At 41.7% G+C, this 16,277-nt stretch overlaps 1 protein-coding gene across 1 annotated transcript in view; it reads right to left on the reverse strand.

The window, feature by feature from the left end:
• Positions 1-16,277, reverse strand: part of LOC147668818 (lectin BRA-3-like) — a 61,860-nt gene that overhangs the window by 38,989 nt on the left and 6,594 nt on the right. Inside the window, exons 2-4 of the mRNA XM_086948430.1 lie at positions 7,303-7,422; positions 6,829-6,951; positions 2,847-2,998 (exon numbers count right to left, since the gene is read on the reverse strand). Of these exons, the coding sequence (XP_086804556.1) occupies positions 2,847-2,998; positions 6,829-6,951; positions 7,303-7,420 (393 nt within the window). The 5' untranslated portion in view covers positions 7,421-7,422. The remainder of the gene's footprint in view (positions 1-2,846; positions 2,999-6,828; positions 6,952-7,302; positions 7,423-16,277) is intronic.

Below are 16,277 nucleotides of genomic sequence, written 5' to 3' on the forward strand. Positions count from 1 at the left end.
AGTCTCTTCAGTGGAGGAGATCTTGATGTAAAGTTGAGTGTCGTCCGCGTATATGTGGTAGGAGATATTTGCTTGTTGTAGTAGTTCGGTTAGTGGTTTGACATATAGGTTTAAAAGCGTGGGGGATAGGGTTGAGCCTTGTGGAACACCAAGTTGGTTGGGTAAGGAGGGAGAAAGATTTTTGTTTATCATGAACGATTGTGTTCTGTTTTCCAGAAAGAATTTGAACCATTGAAGGACTGTGCCAGATAAACCCATCCTGTTTTCTAGTCTTCTTAGCATTGTGTCGTGATTGGCCATATCTAAGGCTGATGAGAGGTTGATCAGGACTAATAGGTAGGTTTCATGCTGGTCAAGAGGGCGGAGGGCGTCGTCTACTATATGCAGAATGGCTGTTTCTGTGCTATGGCCGGGTCTGAAACCTGATTAGCAGTCGTTCAGTAGTTTGAAATCCGTGATGTATTAGTTCAGTTGTTGTTGAATGCACTTTTCCAGGACTTTGGCTAGCAAGGGAATGATGGTTATAGATCAAAATTTAATGGGGTTGGAGGTGTTTGCTGTTGGCTTTTTTAGGATAGGGTGAAGTTTTTAGGCAGTCTGGGATGTGATCTTGCGCTAGCGAGGCATTGATGATTTTGGTCCAGAGAGGGGAGATGTCGGGTAGGCATCTAGAGGGGACAGGGTCATTCAAGTGGTTGTTGGGTTTGGTAGTTGCTAATGTTTTGGTGATGTCACTGAAGTCGTAAAGTGTGAAGGTAGACCAGTAAGAGTTATTTTTGGGCAGAGGTAGATCCAGTTGTTTAGTATTTTCATCTTGTGTGTTCTTTCGGGTGGCTGAATTGCTAGCTGTCACCCCTAGTTCAAGTTCGAGGGAGTTGGTTTTTGCTGTGAAGAATGAGGAAAACTCTTCACTAACCCTGGCTGAAGTACTCTGCTATGCTCGCGTAGTTTGCGAAGTTTGCGCTACTTCACACTACGCAAATTGCACGTAGCACAGTGCAAACATGCGTAGCGGTAATTTTTTGCTTGCTCGCGGTCCTCAACGTCAAGTTGGCGACCGCGAGCGAGCAAAATGACATCCCGGCGAGACTTTTTCCCCGTTTGCGATTAGCAACATCAAGTTGCTGATCGGGAGCGTGGAAAATAAACCTCCCGGCGAGATCCTCAACGCAGGGAGGTTAGGTTTCTCATTGCGGGTGGTCAAGTATGCTCGCGACCGCTCGCAATGAGAAACTACCAGTCCACGTTGAGAAAGCTGCCGCTCGAGTAGAAATCTACTCAAGCAGCAGAAAACGACCACTTGTACTGTGCAAGATGCAGTTTGCCCTAATTGCACAGGGCAGACAAGCATCCGGGACTGTGCAATCAGTGCGAACAGCATTTTGCACAGTGCACTAAGCAGTTTGCGAAGTGCACTTCGTGTAGCTATGCATAGCGCTACTACGTGAACTACGCCCAGGGTTACTACTAATCTGTGATTTTGTGAGTAGGAGTGCGGATTTTGCCAATTTGTTAGATTGTTGTTTTAGTATTTCAAAGAGTTTCTTCAGCCTGTTTTTGGCATTGTCTAGTTCTGATCTGAAAAAGTCTTATTTTGAATGTAGAATGCTTTTAATATAGGATTTCCTAGATTTTCTAAGTAGTTTGAGTTGGGTAGGGGAGGGATGTTGTCTCCATTTTCATTCCGTTAATCTCAGTTTGCGTCTTTCTTCATTCAGGGCTCTATTGAACTATGAGTTTTTATCTTTGTCCGGAATTCTTTAGAGTTTTGGTGGGGCAACTTGGTTGAAGATTTTGGTCATCGTGGAGTTATAGTGATCAGTGAGGTCATTGACGTCTGACATGTTATTGGGAGGAGTGAGAGCTTTCTCACAGTGGGAGGCTAGGTTGTACCAGTTGAGGTTCTTCGTGTCTCTTATCCAGTGTTTAGGCTTGACCTGCTACGGGTACGTTTTCTTTCTGGCGGATGGAATTTGGAAGGTAATGGTGTGATGGTCCAACAAATCACAAGGGGTGAAAGAGATAGATTCAATTATTTTATCTTTGGAGATGATCCAGTAAAAAGTAGCACCTTTGGAGTGAGTGGGCTTTGAGATGTCTTGTGTTGGTCTGCTAGGAAGATTTTGAGGGCGTTAACCTGCTTGTCTAGGGGGTTTTCCCAGTGAAGATGGAAGTCTCCAAGGAATATGTCATTGGAGTGAGGGGACAAGTTTGTAGTGATGATTTCTATCAGTTGGTCTGTACATATATTGGCAATTGATATATAGATTGAAATTCATTAAAAATCATTTTGAAATACAAGTAAGGTTATAATACTGCAGACAATGACCTCACTTTTTGCCAGGAGATAGTAAATTTGTTCCATACTATCAGGTTGTTTTTATCTATGACATTTGGAAAATATCTAATAAACATACTTTTTGTCCTCATAGTAATTTTTATTATTCATGTTTACACTTGCACTGCACTTCATCAGCTTTCTCATACTTTGAACAAGCACTTTAGCTGAGATCATCGGGAGTATGAGGTCAGGTATTTAACCTTGTTAGCCTTTGAGCAACATTGGCTATGCTGACTCTACCCCTCTAGTTTTCCAGATGACGAGGCTCGCCAAATAGGTGGGCTGATGGAATTCATACTCATGCCAACTACTGGGCAAACAATTTGAGCCTGGTGAGCATTTTTCTTCGGAGCACACAGAGGTTTTTTAGTCCAATTTGATAGACTGACTATTTTTCTTAAGTTGTTCATACAATACTGCAGACTACATCACTTCTGAAGCAGAAATATACCATGGAAGATGATTTTAAGCAATCACAACAAAGCATTACCCAAACTTAACTAACCTGCTCCATGTGGTCATTGATGATGAGCAGGTCTGCCTGACTTGTCAGACATTCTGATCTGCTTCCGTCCCATGTGAGGGTGTTTTGAGAAAAGAAATAGCATTTTCCATTGTACTGCAGCCAATCTGTGGGGCAGACCTGGTAGAAGAACTCTGAAATATAAAGGTACAGTGTGAACACCCAAAAACATTACTTCTCTTGGGTTAGACATGAGGCCTCAGGGTGCTCAAACCACATTCTGCTTTAGTTGGCGGTGTCTCTAAGGCCCTGAGCTTAAGCATAGCAGTCCATAACTTCATCATCTAATGCGCTGAATGTATATTTGCGCATTTAGGGGCCCATTAGGATGTCTGGCAGATCGGCACTGCCATGCGGGCGGTGGCGATCTGCCAGACATACTTGCCCGCCCACCACCCATTTACCCCCGGCCATATTACTATGCGACCGGGGCGGAAAAGGATTAATATGGTGACGGTGTCTATCAGACACCTCCATCCATATTAGTGTGGGCTTAGGGAGATGCCTTTCTGTGGCGGCAATGCTGCCACGGAAAGGCAGGCAGTCTTCAGTTTGGGGGCCCCCTGCGGGCCCCCATGGTGAATGCGAGGCGGGGGGTGCCCATGGGGGGTACCTTTGGTACCCCCCTGCATTTGCATACACAATGCGGCAGGCACCCCGCGGTGCCTGCCGCTTTGTGTATGCCGCTTTGATTTTTAGCATTTGTGCCTGGTGCTTTGATTTTTAGCATTGTGGTGGGCGGTGCTGCGACCACCGCCCGCCACAATGTTAAAAATGCAGGATGCGCCCGCCACTGTGGCGGGCGCATCCTAATACCCCCCCACAGGACCACCGCCCTTATGTAGGGCGGTCCTGTAATCCGATAGGATGGCAGGCGGACTAAGTCCACCCGTCTTCCTAATGACCCCCTTAGTCTTTACAATGGCCCCACATGTTTATCGGTCTGTCCCGGAATAAGTGGTTTAGCTTTTTAAGGACTGGTTCTAATTAATATACCTTCTCACATAGCCAAAACTACCAGCTCATTTCTTTAAGTACTCAGGAAAAATATCAGTAACACTCCATCAACTGGACCCAACCAACACCTCCCATAAGCTCGTACCCTTAAAAATGGATTTCCTCTAATCGCCAACAACAATGTTCATCAACTAGAAAAACACTGGCTCAACAACATGAACTTGGACTTATTCATTCAGCATGTTACACTCAATGCCAAGTCACTCTGATATACCCAGGACCTCACCACAAGGAACACATTTTAAGGAATTAAAAAGTGTCTAGTATCATATTTGCCTTCTAATCTAAACAAAGTGGAATATTTCCTTTCAGAAGATGACTTCAGAGAATGTCTGACAGAATATTGATGGACAGAATATCGAAGTACAAAAATATTGACACAAAAATATCGAAATTAAAAATATCAAAGTCCAATCTACAGAATGGTAAGTACAAAAATATCGGGAAAAAACATCGATGTTAAAAATATCGTTTTTTACAATGTTTTAATAATAATGTAAAATTAAGAACATAAAGAAATATAATTAATATTAAAACATATTTAAAAATAAAAACAAATACATATAATATTAAAATAAATGAAACATATACATATAAATTAATATATATAATTACTCCACATAGTGCAACAGTAGGGAAAGCGTTGGATAGTGTAGCGGTGAAAATTACTATTCCCACTCCAGAGAGTGCAACAGAAGGGAAAGCACTGGAGAGTGTAGGGGTAAAAATTACTATTCCCACTCCAGAGAGTGCAGCAGTAGGGAAAGCATTAGATAGCGTAGGTGGTAAAAATTTCATACTTATAAATAAATATTATAATTAATTAATGCTTTATTAATAAATTAACAATACATTAACAATAAATAAAATAAAAAATACTAATATATCGAAATTAATAATTACTTTAATAAAATCAAATACTTCCCACCCAATTCCCCAATAAACAAACAACACACTCCACATAAAATGTAACGCAATTAATTAAATTTTCAATTAATCAATTAATAAAAAATTATTTGCAATTATTAATTCATTGCCAATAAATTAATTACCAATACTAATAAATAATATGTATTAAAATGAATAACCAGGTAATAATTAATTAACATACAATTAATCATCAATACCAATGAATAATATTTTATAAAAATGTAATAACCAATTAATAAATTACTCCTCACCCCATTCCCCTTTAAACCCACAAGCCACTCCAATAATAACTTAATAACAATAATATAATTATCAATTAATAATGAGTTATTACAAATTAATACTTAATTAACAATAAATGAATTATGAATACCAATAATTAATCATTAAACATTAATAATTACCTAATTAAAATTAAATTACTTCTCACCTTTTTTCGCTATAAACCCACATCCCTCTCCAATCATACATTAATACAAATAATATAATTATCAATGAATAATAATTACCAATTAATAATTAAGTAACTATAAATTAATTATCAATTCCAATAAATAATAATTACTTAATTAAAATTCAATTACTTGCCACCCTATTCCCCTATAAACCCACAACCCACTACAGAACTAAAACTCAAAATGTTATTAAAAATAATTCATAGTTCATAAAAATTATCATTTAATTTACTGTAATAAATTACTTCCCACCCTATTCCCCTATAAACTCACAACCCGCTACGGTACTAAAAAGCATAATTTATTTTGAAAAAAGTTACAAATTTCAAAAAAATGTATACATATATTAAAAAAACAGTAAACTACTTAACAAAAAATATAGAACACATACATATAAAATACATAACTAATATAAATATCGATATTATTAACATCGATAAATTAACTATCGATTTTACTAACATCGATATTTGCAACATCGATATTTCTTACCTTAAGTTCGATATTCTGGTTGTAGATATTCTTGATGTCTATATTCTGGCCCTACGATATTTAAAACTCGATGTAAATGTACTTCAATAATAAAAAATCTATATTTTGACTGTTCAACGACTTCAGAACTACTGGTCAAGCCCTCACCCTCTGGTGTCTGGAAGGTGGCAACAATCTGCTCTGCAGACTCCCACATTGCCACCAAGGGCATTTTTCTCAACAAACCACTCCTAATCAGGAGCCTTAAGAAGTAAGACCATATCACCCCACCATCATGAAAAATCTTCCTGAGAAGCTCACACTACCCAATGCATCTTAGCACACCCTACCCAGAACACCATCAGACTGAAGTCTAAAGTACAAAACTAAAATCAGAGCAAGGTCAAATTTCATCACAGCACCTAGGATCTGTAATGATGCCAGCATCCACCAGGACTATCAAATGGAGTCCTTTGGGAGGTACAAAGTTGTCTGATGGCTGTATGCTTTGCTCCAAATACTTGTGTACAGCCTCTGTTTCTTTTCTCAATTCATGAGCCTTCCCCAATCCATCTCAGACCATTTAACCTCCATTGCAGCTCTGTATAATGGGGCACAATTTTCTTCTAAACCATTATGCAATTTGCCATGTGGCAAAGTAATGCACTTGGTTGGGTTGCTGTGTATTGAAGCTTTTGTTGGTATTTTTATGGGATTTTTAGAACACCACATTCACTTAAAGGTATCTTTGATCTATTGGATGCAGAACACTCAGACTAGCACTGTTACTCCTGACAAGTATTATTTTGGAGACATTTTTAAAGCTTCACTGAAATAGCATTGGGTATTTCATAAATCCCTTACCAGACCTACCTAAAAAAAACTTTGGATTGTTATTCAATATGTATGGAATATGTGCAATAAAAAATAACAATTGGCCTGTTTTATAAAGAAAGTTCTTTATTGAAGAGTCCCTATGATGCTCTCTTGCTCATTCAATATGGATCTGGCATTAGAAATTTCCAGGCCTGCTCGTGACTCTCGTCGGCCTGTAGCACAGTACAAACACCGGTCCATGCTAGAGTACTTACGCCCATAATCAGTGCCAGAAGTTCTCTCTTTGCACCCGATGTACTTCCTTGCCAGGCTGAGATTGCTCCCCAGTTGTGCCAACTTTTCCTGGGTAAGCTGGGCTCTGGCAGTAACTGTTGAATCTAAGAAGATTGGAGAAAGGAGTAAGAGTGACGAACTACATTTTATTTAAAGGGATATTATTTCATGTCAAATAATCTGTGCTACTTAGAAAAGTACAGGCACACACTGTCTCATTAATTGAATTTGGTCATGGGTGAAAATAGTACTTTTCACTTAAAGTTTTACCTTGTTCTCAAACATGGAATGGCATTGAAACGAGTACCGTCAGGGCAGCCACAAATGAGCAGAAAATGCCATTTGATCACAGTTGTATCCACTAGCAGAAACAGAGGAGAGATTGGGAAAGTCTAATTTCCTAGTAATTCATTACATCTCTTTGAAAGAGTTTAAAGATAGTAAATCTTACTTACAGAGTATTACGCGAGCAATCAATGTAGCGAGCAGCAGAAGGCTGACCCCCAGCCCTAAGTCTACCAGATTCTTTGTTGTCACCAACTTCTTGTCCTCTGTCTGCGAGGTCTTTCTCATGGCTAGAAAACAAAACAACGTGTCTATTAATTGGTCGCTATAGGCCAAATTACCCAAAAAAGATACTTTGTATTTGTTTCCTTGCATCCAATTTAAAACTCTTCCTTATACTTAGATCGGGTGCCCTTTCACTGTTTGCCTGCTAAGGTTTCTTTGTAGAGTCTAATGTGATGTGAATGGCCTTTGTTGAGGGGGGAGGGGCCATGATTCAGGTAAAGTAAATCCTTGATTGGATCCAGGAGCACCTCTGCTCCACCAGCAATGGTGATCAATAGCATATTACCCGCAGGGGATCCGCATGTAACGTTTAGACCACATTATTTATCATTTGTATCAGTTATAAATACAGGTATTTAATCAGAAGCAGAATTCAAGGGGTTAAAAGTTTGAAATGTAGTAAAATCACAATAAAAGTCTTTGTTGGTAATAATAGAGTAGTGTTCTCTGTAAAGTCATTCCTTCATGCAATCTGTAGTTCAGTCAGCATGTTTTCTCTCATTGTTGTTTGTACTGTACCATGGTCTGATATCATCCCTGCAGTAATGAATGGGTGAACATACATTTATTAGTACACTAGCGGGAAAAACTGATTTTCAGATCACATTTATTTTCACTAGCAATATTTAGTTTTGGATAGATATGAGTTATGAACATGTGTTCTTTACCCACCTTTAGGAGTTACCATTTTCTTGTAAAATGCTTTTGTAATTGGTCCAATTTATCAGGCTGCTATTATTTTTAAATATTGAAAAAATGCCTTTTTTATCCTAACTAAATAATGTCAAACCAATATTTTTTTCATTGACTTGAAATGATAATGAAAGACATATAAAAGAAAACCGTGTTGGCTGGTAAGAAGAAGAAGGTCCACTTGTTCCAGCATATGCCTTGTTCATATGTGAAGTGAACAGTCAAGAAAAACCTTATCCATCAAGACATTAAACATAGAAGAAATATTTTATGCAGTTAGTCATTCTGTAAGACAGAACAGTTCCCATTTGGTCACTGTGTTATAAAAAGGTCTCTAGATGGAAGAGGCATGCACCCTGCCCAAGTAGGAACCCCCACTCTAGTCAGGGAACACACTAAGGGGCCTATTATTTCGTCTCCCCGCCACCCTAGCGGTGCTGGGACCGGCCGCCAGTGGTGCGGTGGTCCCGCACCGGCAATTAGGATGCCACCGCCACTGTGGCATCCCCCATCCACAACATTGTGGTGGGCGGTGCACACAGCACCGCCCACCACAATGTTGTGGCTGCACCTTGTGCATTTGCATGCACGTGGCAGGCACCGCGCGGTGCTGGCCACGTTGTGCATGCAAATGCAGGGGGGTACCATAGGTACCCCCCATGTGCACCCAAAACCCCCCCCAACACCCTTGGGGCCAGCAACGGGCCCCCATATGCAGACACCGCATGCCTTTCCATGGCAGCAACGCCGCCATGGAAAGGCACATCACCGCCTGCAGCTTAATATGGATGGCGGTGTCTTGCAGACACCATCACCATATCAAGCCCCTTTTCCGCCCGGTCGATGGGTGGAAAACCAGAGGACGGTCTTTCTGTCCGCCGGGGTCCCCCGAAATTGTAATATGGCTGATTGAAATGGGATTCGGGCGGTGGTAAATGGCGAGCGGATCGCCACCGCCATGCGGGCGGTGGCTATCCGCCCGACATACTTATAGACCCCAAAATGGTTACCTGTGCTCACAATCTGGTACCTTGGCACAGAGCAGTCGGCATAAACTAAAGAGGCAATTTGTAAAATGTATGCATAAAACAACACAAAGTATCACAATGAAAACATCCACAAAAAGACTCCACATAGGGTTAGAAAAATGGCCAATCATGGTCACAACAGTGAGATGCAGGGGGCAGACTAGCGATGTGTTGATGTCGAGCCCTCAGTCAAGGTAATGCAGTGATTTTCTTCATGCAGTGGTGGTGATGCGTCGGTTCCGAAGGCAAGGATCCAAAGCTGAGATGTGTTGATTCCGAGTGCAATGCGCAGATTTTCTACACGCAGTCTAGGGATGCATTGATCTCTGAAGACTGCTGTGGTGGCAATGCGCGGTTCTGTGTGTGCTGCACAGGTTCTGAGCAATGTGCCAGGTTATGCTCCTGCCACAGGCATTATGTGTTGAATTCTGCTCACGCAGTCAGTGCATGCGTCAATGCCTATGAGGCATGTAGCTTGTTCCCCTTTCAAGTGAACCAGGCACAAGAGCGGGCATGGAGACTTTGATTTTCCTGAGTTTCAACAATAGGAGGAAAGCTATCACGCCCTTGGAGAAAACCTGGGGTGAAAGGCAGAGTTCAGCTCGCCCTCAGCAGGGTCAGAGAGCAGCAGTCAGCAAGTCAGCACAGCAGAAAAGCAATCCTTCCAGGTCTGCAGTCCAGCAGAGTGGCAGTCCTTGATGCATCAAAGCAGTACTTCTGACTGAGTCCAGTTGTAGATCCAGAAGTGCCTGATTTGAGGGGGTCAGAAACCCAGTATTTATTGCCAGTTGAGCCTTTAAAGTAGGAGAGACTTCAAAGAAGGGCCTTTGAAGTGCACAGAAGTCATATCTTCCCAGCCCTGGCTCCAGACTATCTGTATGGGGTAATCAGCCCTTTGTGTGGGGACAGAACTCTGCCTATTCAGGAGTAAGTGGAGGTTCCTCGATCCCATCCTGCCCAGGATAAGCCTTTAGAATGCAAATGAGTGCTCAGGCACTCCTAATCTTCCTGTGTTTTAGCAGTCTAGAGGGATGTACCAAGTGTAGCTGTCACCCAACCCCAGAAGTGTATTGGAGACAGATTTCAGGCATAAAGAGCTGTAAGAGCAGAGAAATATGCACTTTCTAAAAGTGACCTTTCTAAAAGTAGTAATGCTAAATCCAACTTTAGCTGTAAAGAGGATTTATCATTACCGTTCCAAATAGCATGACACAGCTACTCGTTTCTAATCAGGAATTACAACTTAAAAGTGTATTCATTCCCAATGTTAACCCATGAGCGGAGTAAGCCTCCCAGTAGTATTTAACTGGTTGACACTACCAGGACATGAAAAACATGAAAGTAGATCTAATACCTTTCACTTTCACAGCACCCTGCCTTATGAGCTACCTAGGGCCTACCGTCGAGGTGATGTATGTGGAATAACAGAGGAGTTTGAGGCATGGTAAATTGTTTTAAATGCATACTCTGCAGTGGCAAGCTGATACAGGTTTGAAAGGCTACCAGCGTGAGAGGCACAATCAGTGCTGCAGGCACACTAGGAGCATTTAATTTACAGGCCCCTGAATATATGATATTCCACTTTGCAAAGGAATTACAAGTACATTTAATATGTAAATTGTGTAGGCACCAATGTTACTATGTTAAGGGGAGAAGCACATGCACTTTAGAACTGGTCAGCAGTGGTAAAGTGCTCAGAGTCCTGTGGCTAACAAAAAGATTCAGCAACAAGATAGGGTAAGCAGGCAAAACACCCTAAGGATGACAGGTCTAACACAGAGAAATAAAAATTACAATTCATTTCGAATTGTACATCAATATTCCTTTGTTGTTCCAGGAATTCATAATAAAATGAGGCCTGGGCGGTAAATTCCGTTCCGCTGTCGGAATTTGGGTAATTTCGTGTTCCGCAGAGAATGCGGAATGGCCAAAAATCCAGCGATCCGAAGCTTCGCAGACTTTTTTGCTTGTTCGCGTTTTCAAAATGCGTGTTCGCGAGATATTTCCCCCCCCCCGAGCACGCAAACAGCATTTGCAAACACGAAAAAAGCATTGCAAATGGGCAGAACAAGCAATTCGGCGTGTTGGCGGAACTATGTATGCTCGCAGAGATTTTTTACCGTTTTGCAGAGCTTTGCGTACCGCGACTACGCAAATTCCGCCCACCCCTAAACATAATCACTCTCAATTTTTTCAATTACAAGTCTAAATTAGGTCCTTCAGTTGGGTGCAGATTGGTTAAAGTCAGATAGTGAGCACAGGACACAAATCTGGACATACCTAATTTGGCATCTTCAGTGGGATGCAGCTTAGTTCCAGTGGGATAGTGAGCAAAGGACTCACAACTGGGCAGACTCATTACACTTGAGTGGTCACAATAAAAATACAAAAAAGTGATGAATGGAATGCTTGAATTAATCTCATCCATTGGAAATTCAAATTACTCTGGTTCTCATTGAAATCCATCATTCTTTTGCCCACCTTGCCACATCATATTACACCCAGCCACATTCAAATCAGCCTTAATCCTAGTCCAATAGGAACCGTCCAGCGTAAAATGACCTCTGGTTGCTTGTATTCCAATTCAGTAAGGAACTGGCTCACTCCTTTTTATGTACTTTAATTTACAATGGGAGCAAAGTTTAAAATGTGGTAGGATTTTGCACTTGTACATTCTGTAGTTTGCAGCTGTAATGTCTCTTGGCTTCTGAGCCAGCCAACCCCCTATTTCTCAACTTCTCCATGCCAACTACCTCTAAAATCTTTCACCATCTACTTCTCAAGTCTCACCTAAGGCATGTCTCAATCAGTGGTCATGGTGTTTCCTGTACCTTATGGCTGAGGGGAGTGCAGGAATTGTAGTCAATCACTTGAGAGAGTGTAGTCAGTCACTTGAGAGAGACACATTTTGCAAGTGAGTCTGTCCGTCTGCAATCTCAAATAGTGAACTGGAGAGAAACTAAGGGGCTCATTAGGATGGCGGGTGGACTTTGTCCGCTCACCACCCTAACGGAGAACGTGACCGCCCGCCGTTAGAGCGGGGGTCCCATAGGGGGAATTAGGATGTGCCCACCACTGTGGCGGGCACGTCCTCCATGTTTTGCATTGTGGTGGGCGGTGCACTCCGCACCGCCCGCCACAATGCAAAACACTCGTGCACGCATTTGCATGTGCAAAGCGGCAGGCACCGCGCAGTGCCTGCCGCTTTGCATATGCAAATGTGGGGGGTACCATGGGTTCCACCCCTGTCCTCCCCCTAAACCGGCATCACCTGGGGGCCCCGCAGGGGGCAGCCGCAGCAAACACTGCCTGCCTTTCCATGGGCAGGCACCTATATGTGGCCATTGTAATATGACTGGCGGTGTCCATTGGACACCGCCACCATAATATTCCATTACCGCCGTGGTCACAAGGCGACCGCGGCGGTAAAGCGGAGGATGGTCTTTCTGTCCGCTGCGCTCCCCCCGCCGACCTAATACGGTGGGGGTGAATCTAGGCATAGGTGTCGGGCGGATTGCCTCCACCAGGCCGGCGGTGTCTACCGCCAGCCTGGCGAAGGCAATCCGCCCGACATCATAATGGACCCCCTAGTCTTTCCAATGTATAGCAATAGGAGGTCTCTGAGATCTATCTATCTATCTATCTATCTATCTATCTATCTATCTATCTATCTATCTATCTATCTATCTATCTATCTATCTATCTATCTACCTATCTATGCATCTATCTCCTGATGGTTCCATAACTCAAGCTAGTCAAGACGGGCATCAAATGCACTTATCTGATTGCTTACTATATACCTTGACCCATCCCCAGTGTCAACTAGGACTATGAAACTATAATGGCTTATGAACAGACAAATGGGAAGTTGGGAGATTCACAGCTTCACCTATTCTTTCTTACTTGTAAAGTCTGAAGCTTGTATTATAATTCAAATTGCAACTATACAGTGCTTACCACCCTGGACGAGGCAGTAAATTGACTTAGGCAAGGCAGGTACGCTGTTCCAGAATCTAAGGTTAGTGGTTGATACAGTGGCTATTGGTCATTGTTGCTTAGTGGGATTATATACACAAAAGGAGGGGAACACCAGCTTGCTAATACATTGTCCTTACAGTACAATCATAAGCCTCTACAGCTCCAAGCTGAGGTGTGTTAAGAGTGTATACTTGGTTGACAACCATTGGTTCTTGAAAATAGTAGTACTCACCCAACATTAGTGGCATGTTCCATGAATGAGGTCAGTAAACACAAAAGAAGAAGGTAGCCAATAGTTAATGTATAAGCAGTGAAAGAGCAGTTCATACTGGAGATCCAGAGAGAGTGCCTAATGTGGAATCTAAAAGGAGGTCTAGAAGGCCATCCTTAATGGAAGAGTATGTGTCACACAAAATATTATGTCATGCTTCATCATAGACATCCTCTCCCCACCCTCGTAAGCTGCTACTACCAGGGCGGACTCGACCTCCGCGAAGACTTCTGGCGGTAGGAGGGAGTACTTACATAATTCTTACAGGATAAAGCGGGATCCAGTTCAATTAAAAGTGCCTTCAGGTTCCTCGGTTATCACCTTTATTTGTGAGGACCTGAGGTGCGTTAAAATCAGAAGTAATCGATGGACTCTACAGGGAAAGATGTCTCTGATCCATCTCTCAAAAAGACAACATGTTTCTGCCCACGCTAGGAGCCATTAAGGTCTGGGGCATTCGTCAGGGCCGTCGGATCCCTATAACAAACAAAAAATAAAAGTAGTGTCCCCTACGTTCTTTACTACTAGGGAAATGGGAAAATCACCTAAGGCGTACCCAAGTGAGTCATACCTGGGACAGTATCATGTGTAGTTCATTATGCGCCTTTCAATCATGGTGAGAGATAATAAGACAAGTATTTTTGTGTCAGTTGCAAACAGTACTGGGCTGGGAGCCAAACCCAGTGGACCACACGACTCCAATCATTGGTCTCCTACATCATGACAATGAGCAACCAACACGTGTACAAACAAACATAATTACTAGGAGTGAGTGAGTGAGTGGAACAACCGCAGAGATCACCAAAAACCCATTTAAGAAAGTCCTAGTGATATCTTAGGTGGTAATCAATTTATAATGTCTATAGATGGGGAATTCAATAGTTCTCTACTACAAACATATAATCAGGTTCTAGAAGTACTAAATCCTGCATACTAATCAATCGGCACTATGTGCTAAGAGTGGTACAAGAAGACAAACCCTTTCTCCTTACCCTTGATTAAAGGGGCTACTTCATGTTTGGTCACAGGGAGGAGTAGTGGCCTTCGTAGTCACACAATGGAAGAAGGGTAGATCCAAAGAGAGAAATCATAAAAGGGGGAGGGTAACATAAAGTGTATATAGGTAATTAACCTAATTCACACAATAAGCCATCTCTTACCCTCCTATTCTCATTGTTGCTAATAAAATGGTTTGAATGATGTGGTTATTATTGAATCAAAAATAGACTTTGGTTGACGGGAAGTATTTTTGTAGAATACCTTTCAGTCTGCCTCAGCAAATCAGAGTATACATTTGCGAGGTCTACATTCCGACGTAATTTCTGTTGGAAAGGGTTCAACCACTCGAATCGGAGGACTTAAAATTTTGCGTTGGGGTACTGAGCTAATAGTGTCATTGGAAATAAAATTGTCTTGGAAATAACATTTGCATGTTATTGCCTTTGTTTTTTTAGACAAGATTTAAAATATATAGAAGTAAATGAGAAAACAAATAATTGCCCAAAAAAATCAGGTGACTTTCATCAGAACTGAAATATTCGCTGCATGAGGCAACAATTTGAAGTTTTAAGTCAAGGTCAATTTTTCATTGCAGAGTTTTAGGAATACAGGGGCAGCTTTTTGAGTCTGCATGCAATCTGGCAGTAAAATTGTGTAGCTAAGTTATATGGTGTGAGATAATGCTATATAAGGAACCTATTATAATTACAAGAATCAGGTGAACAGTCTATATTCTGCAAAGTTCCCATTGGAACACTGTTTCAGCAAGTACGGGTGATCACCTGTGGTGATAATTCCAACCCACATGATCCTCCAGTGTGGGGAAAGTAATAGCAATGAGTTTCAACGATATAACTGTTGCTCTTCAATGTTGGGGTTCGGTCACGTCCTAGTGATTCCACAAACGTCCTGTGCCCACACTCTGAATCCTCGAGTACGAGTAGGATCATGTGGGTTGGAATTATCCCCCCACTTAAAATGTTTACAACTGAAGACAGTGATGCCTTGAAAAAGTTGCATGTACAAAGTTTTATTGGTTTCACTAACTTCTACAGAAGATTCGTTCATGACTTTTCTCAGAAAATCTTTCCCCTTACCCGGCTGTTGAAGAAGGGAGTAACATTCAAATGGCCAGAAGAAGCTGAAGAAGGTACTCCTTCATGCCGATCCCTCGGAACCATTCTATCTCAAAACGGATGCATCAGATTTAGCAAATGGGGGAGTGTTGTTATACCGACATAAGGAGACTGGACAATTACATCCAGTAGCTTATCATTCTAGAAAATTGACTCCAGCAGAAATAAGTTATATCCTTACTGAAAAAGAATTTTTGGCCATAAAAGATACCTTTAAAGAATGGCGGCACTATTTAATGAGTGCCCGACATACAGTAATAGTATTCATGGATCACAGAAACCTGAAGTTCTTGAGGTCTGCTAGAACTTTGACTCCACTGCAACTTATGTGGTCATTGTATTTTGCAGAATACAATTTCATGATCACATACAGACCTGGAACCAAGAATAGAAAATCAGATGCCTTGTCGAGATTGGATACAAAAATTCAGGAAAGTCCGCTAAAAGTTCAAACAGTCATTTCTTTGGAAATGATCATAGGGGCAATATCAGAAGAAACCATTGAAGAGCAAATCATCTGCTCTATAAGCTTTGAGGAGATGAAAGATTGGGCTGAGTCAGATCAGAAAAGAGAGATTCGAGATCAGCTACCTTATCATAATAGAGCGTTGTATCTACCAACTACAGAATTGCAGACTAAGGCATTGTTTGAATGTCATGACAGTCATTTAGCAGGTCATAAAGGGATCCATAAAACTGAAGAATTAATTAAACGAAGATTTTGGTGGCCACACATGAATCAGGATATCCAACAA

The sequence above is a fragment of the Lissotriton vulgaris genome, unplaced genomic scaffold (assembly GCF_964263255.1).
Source record: "Lissotriton vulgaris unplaced genomic scaffold, aLisVul1.2 SCAFFOLD_5683, whole genome shotgun sequence".
Lineage (NCBI taxonomy): Eukaryota > Metazoa > Chordata > Amphibia > Caudata > Salamandridae > Lissotriton > Lissotriton vulgaris.